This window comes from Metopolophium dirhodum, chromosome 6 (genome assembly GCF_019925205.1).
Source record: "Metopolophium dirhodum isolate CAU chromosome 6, ASM1992520v1, whole genome shotgun sequence".
NCBI lineage: Eukaryota > Metazoa > Arthropoda > Insecta > Hemiptera > Aphididae > Metopolophium > Metopolophium dirhodum.
The window spans coordinates 7,600,866-7,615,683 of NC_083565.1; the positions used below are offsets into that span (position 1 = coordinate 7,600,866).

At 28.5% G+C, this 14,818-nt stretch overlaps 2 protein-coding genes across 2 annotated transcripts in view; one reads left to right on the forward strand and one right to left on the reverse strand.

Annotated features, from left to right (window-relative positions):
• Nucleotides 1–14,818, forward strand: part of LOC132946502 (cyclic nucleotide-gated cation channel subunit A) — a 188,840-nt gene that overhangs the window by 111,123 nt on the left and 62,899 nt on the right.
• LOC132946664 (uncharacterized) lies at nucleotides 4,415–11,169 on the reverse strand. The gene is made up of 4 exons (XM_061016707.1): nucleotides 10,942–11,169; nucleotides 9,405–9,694; nucleotides 8,602–8,823; nucleotides 4,415–5,083 (listed from the first exon to the last, which is right to left on the reverse strand). Exons 1-4 carry the CDS (start codon nucleotides 11,135–11,137, stop codon nucleotides 4,652–4,654), a joined length of 1,140 nt encoding a protein of 379 aa, XP_060872690.1. The 5' UTR covers nucleotides 11,138–11,169; the 3' UTR covers nucleotides 4,415–4,651.

Genomic DNA, 14,818 nt, shown 5'->3' on the forward strand with positions numbered 1-14,818 from the left:
TTATTACAGTAAATTATTGGAATATTTTTATCTATATTATTAGCTAGTACTAATGATGACTACTTTAAATTTACATTATATTTTTCTATATAGTTTGCAGTGTTACGAATTAAAATATAAACTGGTAATTTGTATGAATGAATTCAAACGAATACAAAATACTTTATTGACTTTATTGAATATAATATATTATTAATAACTTTTTAATTGAATAAACTTTGATGTTTCAGATGTTTATCTATTTTTGTTTAATGCGTTGAGGCACAAAATTACACAGCCAGTATCACTTTAAACTTTAAATTCAATAAAATATTGATGTTAATTAAAGGGTAATAATTATTACTAGTTTTACAGAAAAGTTTAGCTCTTAGACTTCCCTTAAATATGTAACATTATTTTACTTTTTGTTATCATTGTGTATTTATGTCGTAAATATATTATGAATTCTATTCTAAATGTACGGACGGTTTTATGTTGATTTTATGTTGAAAATGTACGATATCAAGCCACAAAAACTTTCCTTTTATTCTCGAAATTAGCCAATTTCTACCTAAATCATTTACTATTTTTATTTCAACAATTTTCAAACAGTCTATTTAAATATTACATTGAGTCCTACAACATAGCTTCCTCATTTATTAAACATAGTATTAAGTTTTTCATTTTCGGTATAAAACAACATATATAATATATCAGAAACCATTGTTATACAGCGTGATTCAGTGGTGGACCTTGGAGGGGGGGGGGGGGGAAGAGAGCATTTGCCTCCCCCAATCACCGTAGTTTCCCTTTGTTTTACACTGTGTTTAGCCAATTTTGAAGCAAATGTATATACTTTTTGTACTTTTGCCCCCTCCATGCCCCCCCTTCCCCTTAAGCGTTTGAGAGAGTACCTAGAATAAAAAGTATATAATAGACGTTTTTCATTAAATCACGTATCATTTGTGTTTTAACTTGTTATTGTTGTAAATTAAAATTTAACACTGCGAAGAAATTTAAATAATATAAATAGATAGAGGGACGGAAAAAAGGTTTGTAGTTTGCATGTTTTATTATTCAACGAATGTAAAATATGTATTACCTTTAAACTTATAACTTGTTTATATATTAAAAACTAATATTTTTATGATGGGGTGCTTTTTTTTACAGAATATATAATTTACATCTATACATTTCTTGTGACTGAAGTCTATATTTACTTTTAAGTAATATGTATGCAAATATAGTAGTATTTATTTATTTTTACAATGATTATAGGTTGTAAAATTTACTACATTTATGAATGAGGACTAAATTATTTTTTAAAGCAAATTCGTAAAAATCACTTTCTAAGTTCAGACTATTTTTTCTTGTAGGTAACACTTAAGTCATATATTACAAATTATTTATTTATAATTTATCTTCTTTTGGTATTGTTTAAAAATCTTGTTTTCAGTTTAGAAATGTAACACGTGTTAGGATGTATTAATGATATTTATGTGTGAATAAGTCAAGTTTTTTTTTAACAATTAATTCAGTTTTAATTGATTAACAATATTAATTTTCTATCGTAGACAGCTAAAATTATTTATAAAATTATATTTACAGTAAAGTTTTGTAGAAACACAGATGATACATCTGTTCAAAATAATAAATTGTAACAATCATTCATATAGTTTTGGTGAACCAAATACCCACTGTTATTTTTTATTAATCCGTCAAATGTTTGTTAAAACAATATTCACTGAAAACTTTTCAACCACGAATATTAAATAAGAGAGATGTTATTTTAGTTTATAAGTTTAAATTCTAACTAACTTCACAGATTTCAAACTTAATTAATGTTTTTATAGTTTATGTCTGTCAATTTATCTTACTATTTACAAATCCATACAAAGTAAATTTAAATGTTTAAATACAATTTAATGACGTGTGTCAATGTAAAACGAAATAATGACATAAATATGCACAGTTACTTGAAATAAATTCTTGATTTTCTTATACTAGTTATATATATTGTTCAAAATATAGGTAATTTTATAGTAAATAATAATGTAGGTACCTAGCTCAACTGTTGCATTGCATTCTAGATTATAAATAATCTGCAGGTCTTACTGTCTTTTAACATTTGTAAACAACATTAAAAAAATATAGATTAATTAAAAATAATATCACTATGAGTAAGCATAATTGGTTTGTACGATTTATAAAAAAAACTTACAACCTGACCTATAGACATTTATAAGTATTCTAATTTCTAAAAGACTAGAGTCTAGAATACAATATTAATTATGTTCTGTTTTTAGACTTTTAATAATTTGTTTACCATGCGTACAAGATAGGTATATTAAACTAGGTAACTCAAATTTTAGACTGGTTTTAATACTGGTCTCTTCGATGTCAAAATCTTCTTGTGAGATCTTGGTAAAAATATTTTTTATGATCCTTACGGTCTTTCCCGTTGACATACGTACAAATAGGATGTGGCTCAGCCCCAAGTAAACATTAGCGGGCCAAAATATTTACTGACATCAAAAATCTGTAATTATTTATCCACTCGTAGGTTAGGTTATAGATATATGAAGTAAACTTATAGAAAAATACAGATATTAATGGAATTTTCAGGTACATTTTACTAGGTACGAAAAATCTACGAATAATTATATTCATCAAACGTGATTATACAAACGTTTTAGAAACTGTATATTATAATGTAATAGATGGTTTTTGAGACTGTATGAAAACTATAATTGATATACGCTGAGTCAAAACTCAATGTTCAGACGTTCAGTATAAATTGGATTCATTTGTTTCTGGTTATTTATTCATCATATTTTAGTTTTTGCTATATATTGTATTATAATAATTCCACTGACCCATCACCCACACGTTTACAACACCGACCACCGCCTATGCAGTATGCCCATGATCACATAACCGCATTCGATTATTATTTATTATTAATTAATTATTAGCATAATATATTTATAATTATTATCATACGACCTGCCCACACTGAGTTTTTAACGGACGAGGAAATCGACTCACGTCGAGGTCGTGTCGTCTGTCCGTCTGACTATTCCCGCGGTTTAGCTCTCAACATTCCAACGTCTACACTCCACAGACACACACCTAGACATAACTCCGATAAATTTTTTACATCAAAATTCAGTAGTCGGTGGCTATAATAATCTTCAGCGGTATCCGTGGAGCATAATACGATGAAAGGGACCATCGATGACAGATACGTGTCTAGTCCCTTGGTTGATAATTGATGGATAAAAATATATATGATGTTGTACTAATTATTATTTTGAGTAGGCGTCTGACTGGTATGACTATATTATAACTTTTAAGGTATTTCTTATTTCAAAATATAATATTAACAATTATATGAACAAAACAATAGTCACAGGACGTTATTTTGTCCCACCGTTCTCATTATTCTACATTTATATTATTCGGCTCTGTGTTACATTTTTTATTCTCTATCCGGGTTCCATGCCCGTTTGGCTTTTTCGGAATCAAATTATAATAATTATTATCATAATTAAATAATTGTTTTAAATGATATTTTCAATTTTTTCTACATACTTGCTATCTCGTCGTGAGTTCACTTATTTTGTATTATTATACTTATATTATTGTTTCCTATATTTTTAAAACGTTATTTTACAAAAAAACCACAACAATCTTACTCTTTGGGTCTTGACACGACGTTGGCGATGTTGATAAAAATAGGCAGACAACTTAACTGCATAATACTTAATACAACTAATGAATTACTTGCTCGGAATTTGAATTTTATAGATTGAAATACTCCGAATAATATCTTGCTTCAGAATATTAAACTAAAAAGTATGGTATCACTCAAAAAAGTGAAATTGAATAAGTAAAAACAATAATAGTAAAAAATATTTTTTTTTCAGAAATTTTGTTTTTCAATGACATCAAATTATATAAAAATAATATTTTTATAAATTATAAAACGTATGGAAATAAAGAATGTAGCATTGGATCACCTGAAATACAGTGAAACCTTTTCTAACGGACACTCCCAAATAGCGGACGTCATAAAGAGTTTGTAAATTTCTATTTCATCGGCTTTTTTTTTAAGGATAGTATTATAGTCTCTTCCCTTTTAATACAATATGATCCATTGAGCACGACACACTTATTTTCTCGGTCAATTTTCGTTTTTGTTATTTGTATATTATACATTCCGAAATATTTTTTTTAATAATAAATAATAATAGTAATAATTAGTTTTTACAAAAATGTCTAATTTTTCACAACTTGTTGTCATAATGCAGGGGTAATTTATTTTTTCTTATTCGAAAGTAGAAGAATTTTCTAAAAATGTTTTAATCAAGCAGAGTGAAATAATGGGGTGGACCACTCTACTCCGTTTAGCTTAACATGAAAAACTTATCAATGGTACACACAAAAAAAAATATTTATTGAACATCTGATATTAATAATACACGAAATCAGCTTCAGGAAAAATTGCTTAGTTAAATATTTTTCTTTCAAAAGACAAAAATCGTCACGGAAAACTTGCAGAGTAGCCGTTACAACCAGTATGACCACGTGTCCGCCGTAAAAATTAATGTATATAATTATTTACCGACATTCCGTCGGCCGACCGATCCGCTCGACTCTCTCGCAACCGTCAATCGTCGTCGTCGTCGTCGTCGTCGTCGTCGTCTGCCGTCGCCGCGCTCTCGGGTGACGTCGGCGGCGTTGCAGGCGACAGTCTCTTCAGCAACTTGACGCCGGCGCCGCCGACAATGGCCGCCGCCGCCCCCGGGACCGTTTCCACGAGCTGTTGCAACGTGCAGCAAAACGACCAGCCGGCCACCACGGCGGCGTGCCAGTGGCCGTCCACGCAAACGTCCATGTCGCCGCATGGCGGGCTGGCCGCGCTTTCAAACGGGTCGTTGGAGCAGACGAACGCGATGCCGGCGCCGGTGGACGGGTCGACGGCGGCTTTCCACAGCCACGCGGCCACCGGCATACGGCCATCGCCCGTCAGGAACAGCGGCTGTCCGTCCACCGTCGCCTGTCCGTGCGTGCCAGCGTACGCTTCCAGCTTCTTGTCGTTCTGAAACGCCAGCGTGGTTTTTGCATGTTCAGTGTACATTCACTTACAAAATATGTCACAACACAAAATAGGTTTTTTTGCGAGAAATCGATTGGACACAAACCTACATAGTACCCATACTATAGAAAGTATATATTTTGGGAACATCGGGATTTCCCTCCAAAAATAAGATACCGTTTTCCTCGGCTGTGCATCATTTTCCGCGGAAAAAATAAGAGATAGGTACTTTCCATTTTCCTCCGTACGTTTTTCAGAACAATACTATCATGTCTATTTTCGTTCAAATATTGAAATCATAATATTATATTAATATTTATTAATTTTTAAATATTAAAATTATTTTATTTAGTTCTATTATGGCACAAACTATTTGATTTGAATTCTTATATAATAATATAATATCAACATTCCAAATACTGATTATATATTACTATTGACGATAGTTGGTATATTATATTTAAGTTATGGGTGTCGGTGCCGGTTTTTCCAATTTTCCAAAATTCTATACAATTTAAAAATAATATTTCATATTTTAGTTACTACCTTAGTTATAATACTTTTCCACTAATCAACAGGTCGATACCTATTTAGGCAGGGTTGATAACGGTGTATTATATCAAGGAAAATGACTTCACGGGCAAAACACTCATGCCCTGCATGTAAAATTGTCGGATTTCGTTGATTTTTTTTTTATTTTAAAGAAGAGAACATTTTTCAGGTCAGGTAAAAGGCTAAATTTTCATTTTTCTTTAAATAGTGGTAGACAAATAAGTTTGAAAAATAACAAATATAGTGCATTATTCAAATGCATATTTTAGCTTCTATAATTATAATTTTGAAAATCTTTGATCCTACCTGCAAAATGTTCTCTTCTTTTAAATAAAAAAAAATTAACGAACTCTGACTATTCTACAGGCTGTGAGACTTTTTCCTGTTAGACATGTTTTTGTACTAATAAACGCACCGGACCCAACGCCCTAAAGACTTAAGAGTTATTATAGTTCTAAATTATTATTATTATTAAAAATTAATATTTTACTATATTTTATTACAATGGTGTTTAGTTTTAATTTATTTCATACAGTTTTATGTTTACCTATACACACAAATATATAGAAGGGGACGGAGTGGCCGAGCGTACTAAGGTGTCGGTTGCAATGCGCACCGTCACCGGTACGAATCTCGGTCACGGGCGGCACTTCTCTCCGGGCAGACACCTGTCTGGAGAGAGAGGCCGCAATCCCCCGACCGGTCATGGCAGATACCTATGGGTTCCCAAATCAAAAATTCTACCAAGAACAAACACACACGTGTAAACAAATTTACAGTACCCTCCCTCACAGACTAATGACTTTAGTAGTTGAAGCCTTAACCCTAATAAAAAAAAAAAAAACATATATAGAACCATATTCTACGCTTAAAATTATATGTCCTTGTTCAAATAATTTGACTTTATCAATTATTGATAAGATAGTGAAATTTCTTATTTTAATAAGGAAGGAAAATGATCAGTAGAAAAACGTGGACTAGATATGTTCTTTTATTTTTGAGGAAAATTAACGGTATCTCATTTTTTAAGGGAATGGCTACAGCTAATAATAATAATAATATTTATTTATTTCCAACTATAGTTTTACAATATTTATATGAAAACACTTTTAATTACAGAGCCATTATTGGCTGTGTGAAGTAAGAGTTCCCAACAGTGTTAAATTAATAATATAAATTTATATACAATATACGGATGTGAAAAAATAGTGTTCATAATAAATAATAACAGTAATATGAAATGTTAATATATGCCTAGGACTGTTTACCCGTACCGAGAACGAAATTCAAATGGGTTTCGATTACAACAGAACGTTAGTGTTATTGTAGAGATCAAAGAATTGAAACGGGAAAAGTCGATATCCAGGAAAATAAATGGTTTTTTTTTTTTTAAATAAAATTCCGTTTAACATGATAAAGCGGAACGTTTGACGATGAAGTTTCGGCGAATTCTCAGTAATCGACTTCGCGATGACTGAGGTTTGAGCTTTAAATGGAACGCGTGTTTGACAAGTAGGTTATGGATCAACCACATCCTATACAGCTAGGTATATTTGAATGTAATAGAATGAATTGAATCTACATGACTACATGCAAACATTCTACTAGACAATAAAACTTTGCGTGTACCTATATGGCTGTATAGTAATATTAATAATTATTATTATATCAATAATCGACAAACGTATTGCGATAGACGGTATAACGAAAAAATGTATCTGAAAACATTTTGGTGCACAAATTCACACTATAATAATTAGTAACACACTAAACAATCACATTATTAGTGGAAAAAAACAAGACAAATGAAATACATAATTATTAGTTGAGGCCAACGAAATGTACCTACATTGGAAAACGTTAAATTATATTATAATAGATTATTCTATATTATGTAGGCAATATGTCCATCAACACATCCATCATGGATTTACTGAAGAATATTTTTTACCACAACACATTGCGACTGCACACGGCCGTTTATTCTATAGTAGAACTGTAGTGCTGTTGTTTTGGTATAATAAGTGCACATAATACAATATGTATTACCTATCATTATATTAACGGATATAATATTATACATTTCTTATATCCTATTCGCTACAGATGAGACTGGTTTCAAAATATTATATTCTTATCCCCTCCTCTGGGATTTGAAATCCCACGAGTTCATCCCTATATGACGGGCCCGAGGGGCGTATTCAGACATTGTTTTTTATTTTTGGTTGAGACACCCTCAAGCCGGAAATTGTTTGACCGATTTTCGAGCTTAGGCTTGCGAGTAATTTATTTTATACGATATTGCACGTGTGATGTGTACGTACGCGTAGACCGTATAAGTAACAGATTGGATCACATATAAAATTTATTGTAATACAACATCGAAACTTTGCGGAAGACCCCAATTATTGACAAAAAAAAGTTTGTATCGCCACGGGACGTTAAATATTACAATATAGTAGAATAATAACAATTCAAGCGTGAACATATATTATGTTTACAAATATGAAATTAATAATAATATATTGCAATTTACCGCGTAGTCTACGTGGTATCTAAGGCTATAATTATTAGCTTATCTGCTTATGTACCTACACATAACGCATAATATTATAATGTATACTACGCTAGAGACGTAATAATATTTGTTTAACAACAAAAAAATATTATAGAATATTATAAGCATGCTTATATTATATCCTTTTTCTTGAAAATTGTATTGAATATTTTTTTTCGTTTAAAGTCTAACGACTACTTTAATTGTAACGAAAATATGAAAAATGAAAACATTATAACTAAGTCATTGTTGTACGTTTTTTCCAATTTATAGAATTTCGATAAGGCTATAACACATATTTGGTTCAATGACGTTTACAACCAAAATCGTTTTGAAGGCGTCGTGACCTTTTAAAAATATATTTATATAAAACACAGACATTTTATAGCAATATTTATAATATCATACTTACATCCATCGCATACGATCTAATGGCAGATTCAATAAGTGCCCACACATGTTGATTAATGGATTTCCATTGAGGCGTTATGTTAGCATAAAAAAACGTTCCCAGTTGCTTAAAGTTTTCTGAAAAATCGGCATTGCTTGCTAAATGTCCTTCGGTCAAAAATGATGAATCAGTAATCAAATCTCCGTTGTTATATATATACTTAAATAGAGCTGTTTGATGATTCTATATACAAATACATATAAAATAAAACATTTTAGAAAATAATAATATATTATCTACCTTTCTATACCTAATATCTATACGGCTATACCTATGTAGGTACAAACTTATTATTATTACGATGACACTTTATATGGTTTTTTTTATCATTCTAATTCATATATTTTCTATTTTTATGCATACAAAAATTACACATTTTAATAATGTTGTAGATATAGATCCCTACTTAAAAAATTAACACTATCTTTAACGAAATAGTATCTTATACCGCAGTATATTTTGTAACATTAAATTATTATGATAACAACATTAGGTTGACTATATTTTATATTATTAACTGCATGGTTAGTGGCAAGTATCTGAAGTACCTATGTATTTGTGTTTTAAAAATCAATTGGATGATTTTTTATACTACACAATCACTTGTTTTTACAAATGTATTCCATCTTTTTGAGTGATTAAAAATAAAATACATTTTTTAAATTTGAAATCTATTGGCAACATCAAGTTTAATTTTAATAAACAATATAGTTATTGCCGAGAAAAAACATTTAAAAAAATTTTAAAAACTTATTTTGCATTACTTTTGTATAAAAACACGCTATATTTTCCGGATACAAATTGATATTTCGAGTCGCAACTGGTGGTTGAATCACTGTTACAAACTTTGTAAGTGAAATGCCATCGATTTCAAATTTTACGTAAATTGTCTTCAATGATAACTCATCATAACAAATTTCTAAATCTACAATGCCACCATTTCTCTTGACCTTTAATAACGAATAATTACTCAAACATTGTTTGTTTGTATTCACCAATGCTGAGAGAATACCATGAATGGTTGGTTTTCGATGATTTACAATAAATGAATCACCTGAAATGTATACACACTGTCACAAAATTTTATAAATTTAGTTTAATATATGGCTAACACACAAATCACATACATTATGCAGTATAAACCATATAGGATGTCAACTATATTATTAAACTTAACAATTTCTAATGGTAAAGTAATATAATATATTATATAAATATATAATTTTATCATTTCCTCATTACAAGAAGTATTACATTAGCAAGATTACTGATAGTTTAACCATTTTTTTATATATAAAATAGCAAACTGCCCAAAACAGTTCTTTAAATAAAATTAAAATCTGCTCATGACAGATTTTTTGGGGTCTTGGTTTAATCGTTTTTTCACACATTGTGCACTTTTCAAGTAAAACAAACCATTTCTAACGCTGAAATAAAAGCTAATTCGTACAAAAAAATATAGTTAAATCTATTAAAAAAGGCTAAATGGAGGTAAAAACTAATTTTATAAAAGTTTCTCTTTTTTTTAAAACAAATTATGAATCATCATTTGTAGAAAATAAAAATACGGCTATATCTAGTCTACAGTCAAACATTAATACCATAGTTTATGGAACAATAGTTTAAAAAAAATCTTAAAACGCAAACAAAAAAAAAATGAATAAAGTGTTCTAACGATTGGACGTTTTTAAAAATTACAGTAAAATTATCAGCTGCAGTAGTATTATATTATAGTTACAAATTACACTATTCGTATTTTGAAGAAAATATTTGATTTTAGAATATGAGCAAATTAAGGATATAATTTAGGTTTTTGCAATAATATTTTTTCTACCACATTGTTCTCTAAACACTTTTAATATACTGCTAAAAAAAATGTCATTCAACACCTTAAATCTTAATGACCCGTATTTTTAGGGGCATATTTTTCTAATCGTCGGGGTGTAGAGTAAAGATACCTTTGACCGTCGAAAAATATTGAAGAAATGTCGGTGAGCGCAGTTTTAATTTATTTTTGAAAAACTTACCCACGATTTTTCGTAATTTAAAATGTAATATAAAAACACACCACTATTATACGTAGGTATCTTGCCCTGAAGTGAACCAACAATGTCGCAAAAACATAATAGACCATACATAATTATTTTTGTTATTATAAATCATATAACTTTAAAAACAAGATTTTAATGGTCTTTTGTTTATTATTTAACCATTCAATTATTTTAACTGATAGTTACTAAAAAACATATTATGTAAATATTTCCTATGGTAAATTTGGTGCAATAAACATGGGTGTTATACCTGCTTTGCATAGTTCTGGAATTAATTTGATGGGATTAGACATCGCTAGTGTGAAAGTATTAAAAATGAACAATATTAAAAACTCCATTCTTATATAATTAAAAACATAATATTCACGTATCATTATATCGTAATAAACTTCAACGAAATAACGAAATATTTGTCCTACAAAAACTATACTATTATAGTAACACATTAACACATTACACTTGATAACTGAACTAAGGTTTAAAAACATATAATATGAGTTACGAGTTACAATTGTATAGTTGTCTACTAGTTAAATAAAAGTTTGTTTTTTTTTTTTTAACAATTGTCAGTTGTTAAACAGATGTGGTTCGAAAAAAAAGGTTTTTCTTTCAATTCAAACATTTTAACGTTCGATTTTTTTTATTTATATTTTTGATAAATTGATAAATGTATTATTGATAAAAAAAAATTATTTAATTATTGGATTAAAAGTAGTAGGTATTGCCATTGTTCCAAATTGGTATGGTTTTACTTATTACAGATGAATAATTAATTTTATACTTGACGATTAGGCTAGTATTTGTCATTCGATTCCTTTATAAATGTATAGATACTACAAGCTATGAGTTAAATGTCACGTATTTTATAAAATATGTAAATATCTACCTGCAATAGTTATATCATGTTGATAAAATCTATGTTTACATACACTAGTGCAAAATAATATAAAAACCAATAGGAATGAGTAGAGATATTTTTTATAAATATTTCGTAAATAAGCACAATTTATTGCAGGTGCCTATGTTTAAGTTAATTCAATGAAATTCCTCTTTGATAAAATAAAATTACAAAGTTTAGAGTTCAATATATTGTAGTGATTCGTGTTGTTTATTTAAAATAAAATGATACAGTGTTCGATGAATAAAACACAATTATATATATTGTTCTAAATGTTGGAATACAAGGATGAATAAAATGTGATTCGAAATTCAACAGAAAATATAATATAGACGACCAGATAAATTAAGTTTTAATGGTTTAAAGAGACATAGAGCCTCGGGTAGTACATACTACATTCACTTTTTATAATGTACATGAAATGGAGAACAGAGGTATAAGTGAACTTTAAAAAAAATAATAATAATAATAATAAAGATCATATAAACATCTATGTCGAGTGGACATAATTTTTCAAAGTTTTGTACAAAAAAATGTATAAAAAAGCCACGGCAATACTAATGATATCGTTAAACTGAATAATTGCAAGTACCTGCATGAATATTGGCTATTCGCGATCGTGTATTTTATATAAATATAATAATATTTAAATTGAATTGTTTTAATGTAAATACTTTTATTTTGTTCAATGAATCTTTTTATGTATACAGTTTTTTTTTTTATATTTCGAAGAATTCAATAATTGTATATGAATTTGGCCATATGTAGCTAGCCAAACATTTTCCGTCTACAGCTCTAACGATATATTATATAATATGACAATCATGTTACTCATATTATATGACATATTTTGTACAAACTCAGTACAAGCATACCAATAATACAATAAAACCTATTGATTTGTACGTAATAATATTATACAATTAATACTGTATTAAGTTTTTAGTAATTTGTATTTACCTATGCCGAAATGACGAAAAGTATATCAACGTTATATTTTTAGCATATAGTATTATAAAATAATTCTATCAACTCGTATGACATATAAATATAATGAACGTTAGAATGATTTGGATTTAGGTTGTGTTTTACATATAATGTCGTTAACTACGTACCTATTATTGAAAATATAATACAAATTACATTTTTAAGTAAGTTAAATACACCGCCGAATGAATTGTCGTGCATTCCGTTTACGGTCTGACATAGTCAAGTCACAACCTTTCTCACTTTATATTCGAACTTGATATCAAACATAAATATTGAAAACAATTTGAAAAATGGCCAAATTGACAAAATGACTCCGGTTCAATTTAAATATATAATGTTTACATATACTTTTATACCTACATAATATCTAAAAATGTAAGTAGTCTTGCATAACTGTTTTACGATTAATTATATACTTCCGTATAACATGACACTGGGACTCTCATAGTACTTCTGCGAGTACACATTCAATTTGGTTAGGTATAAATTTGGCATTTCTATCTAAAAATAAAACATTTTCCTCTTTGATGACTTATGAGGTAAACAACTCAACAAATAATCAGAATTAAGTGTAAGCGTGTACAAATTCTAATTTTTAAGAATTTGAAGAAATTTGTCGGAAACACGAAAATTAATAAATTATTTAAAAGTAGGAAATTCATAAAATTATTAATTTTATACCTAAAACTTGAAAATGAAAAAGAAAACACTCACAAGTGGATCCGCTCAGAATCGTTTTACGCATTTAAATCATTGAAAAGTCGTCTATGTGACTTTGTTTGTGTATATTTTTTAACTAGAATCAACGATTAAAAATATTGTTATTGTTTTAATTCAATTCATTTTTTGTTATAATCCAATAATATATTGTTCTTTATTATATATTATTGTATAATACAGTATTATTATTATAATTTCGTATTAGTAAGTATAGAATATTTCAATTTTGTGATATAAAATTGAAAATAAATACGTTATAATTAAATTTAGTATAAATACTTAACGAAATGAAATGAATATGAAATCAAATACAAATGAAAATCTTAATTACTATTTAAATAAAACAAACTTTTAATGAAAATTATAATATATTTTACAGAATGCAATAATCTTAGTCTTAACAAAACTTTAATTAAAACCATCTGATGGACGGTAGGTAACTCCGACGTAAGTAATATACTTTTCAGTACGGCTCATGAATTATTAAAAATTGTCCAAATGTTTCATTATCGTCACATATTGTATTACTTCGATCGTATAAATCTTATACTTAATACATACGTCTGGCCTTTTTGAAAATGTCCACGTTTTTCCCCGTGGATTTTTCAGTTATATTTTGCAATTCTGAGACACATTGCACTTCACTACCGTCACAACATGATACATAGCAAAGGACCTCCCAAGTGATATGCCAGGGAAAAATCAATACTTTGAATTTGCTTTATAGTATAATTTTCTAATTCGCATGACTACCTAGTACCTGATACAAGCTGCATAATATAATATGTTTCGGGCGTTTCAGTATCACTGTAACAAACGATGATGTTTTTCATTTGATATTTTATTTACACAGCATAATAGTATGACGAATGAAGACTATACTGAACCAACTAAATGTCTATGTAAAACTTTGGTTTATACTTTGGTGTATGATTTAAATGTAATCATAGCTTTAAAGAAAATATAGTGTACATAAGAATGTGGGCATATTCAAACTGATAATTTTATTAATAAATGAACAAAATAGCATTAAACAGTATATAAAATCTCCGAAAAAAAAAATAATAAGTATTAACTACGTTTGTACCTATTTAATTTAGTGTTCCAAAATTAATTGGTATGTTTAAAAGATGGCACAAATTATTAGTATAAGTATATAATTGTATTCATCCATTACGATAAAAGGAAGTTGCCAATAACTAAATAACTTTATGACATAGGTAATCACAAAAACAATTTACAGTATTAGAAGGTAAAAGTTACTTTTTACAATACTTTTTACACACGAATGGTATTCTTATAATTTACTAACATACTAACATTGCTCATTATCAAAGAGTCAATAACTATTTATTTTTTTTTATCAATATGGTTGTTGCTAAAAACAATAAAAAATTGAAATGAATATCATAAAGTTTGAAGTATTAGGTAACTAAGAATAATTCTCTAACATTTTTCTATAGAGTTAAAACAGTTAGTATAAGTCAATTTATTCCAATAGTTTTTCGAGTCACAAAAC

What these genes read in the sequence shown, in the direction of transcription:
- LOC132946664 (XM_061016707.1), bottom strand. Translation starts at nt 11,137, where the DNA reads ATGTGTTACTATAATAGTATAGTTTTTGTAGGACAAATATTTCGTTAT. An exon ending in TCCAGAACTATGCAAAGCAG is followed by an intron (nt 9,695 to 10,941) that starts GTATAACACCCA and finishes TATACATTTCAG; the next exon opens with GTGATTCATTTATTGTAAAT. An exon ending in TAGCGTGTTTTTATACAAAA is followed by an intron (nt 8,824 to 9,404) that starts GTAATGCAAAAT and finishes ATTTGTATATAG; the next exon opens with AATCATCAAACAGCTCTATT.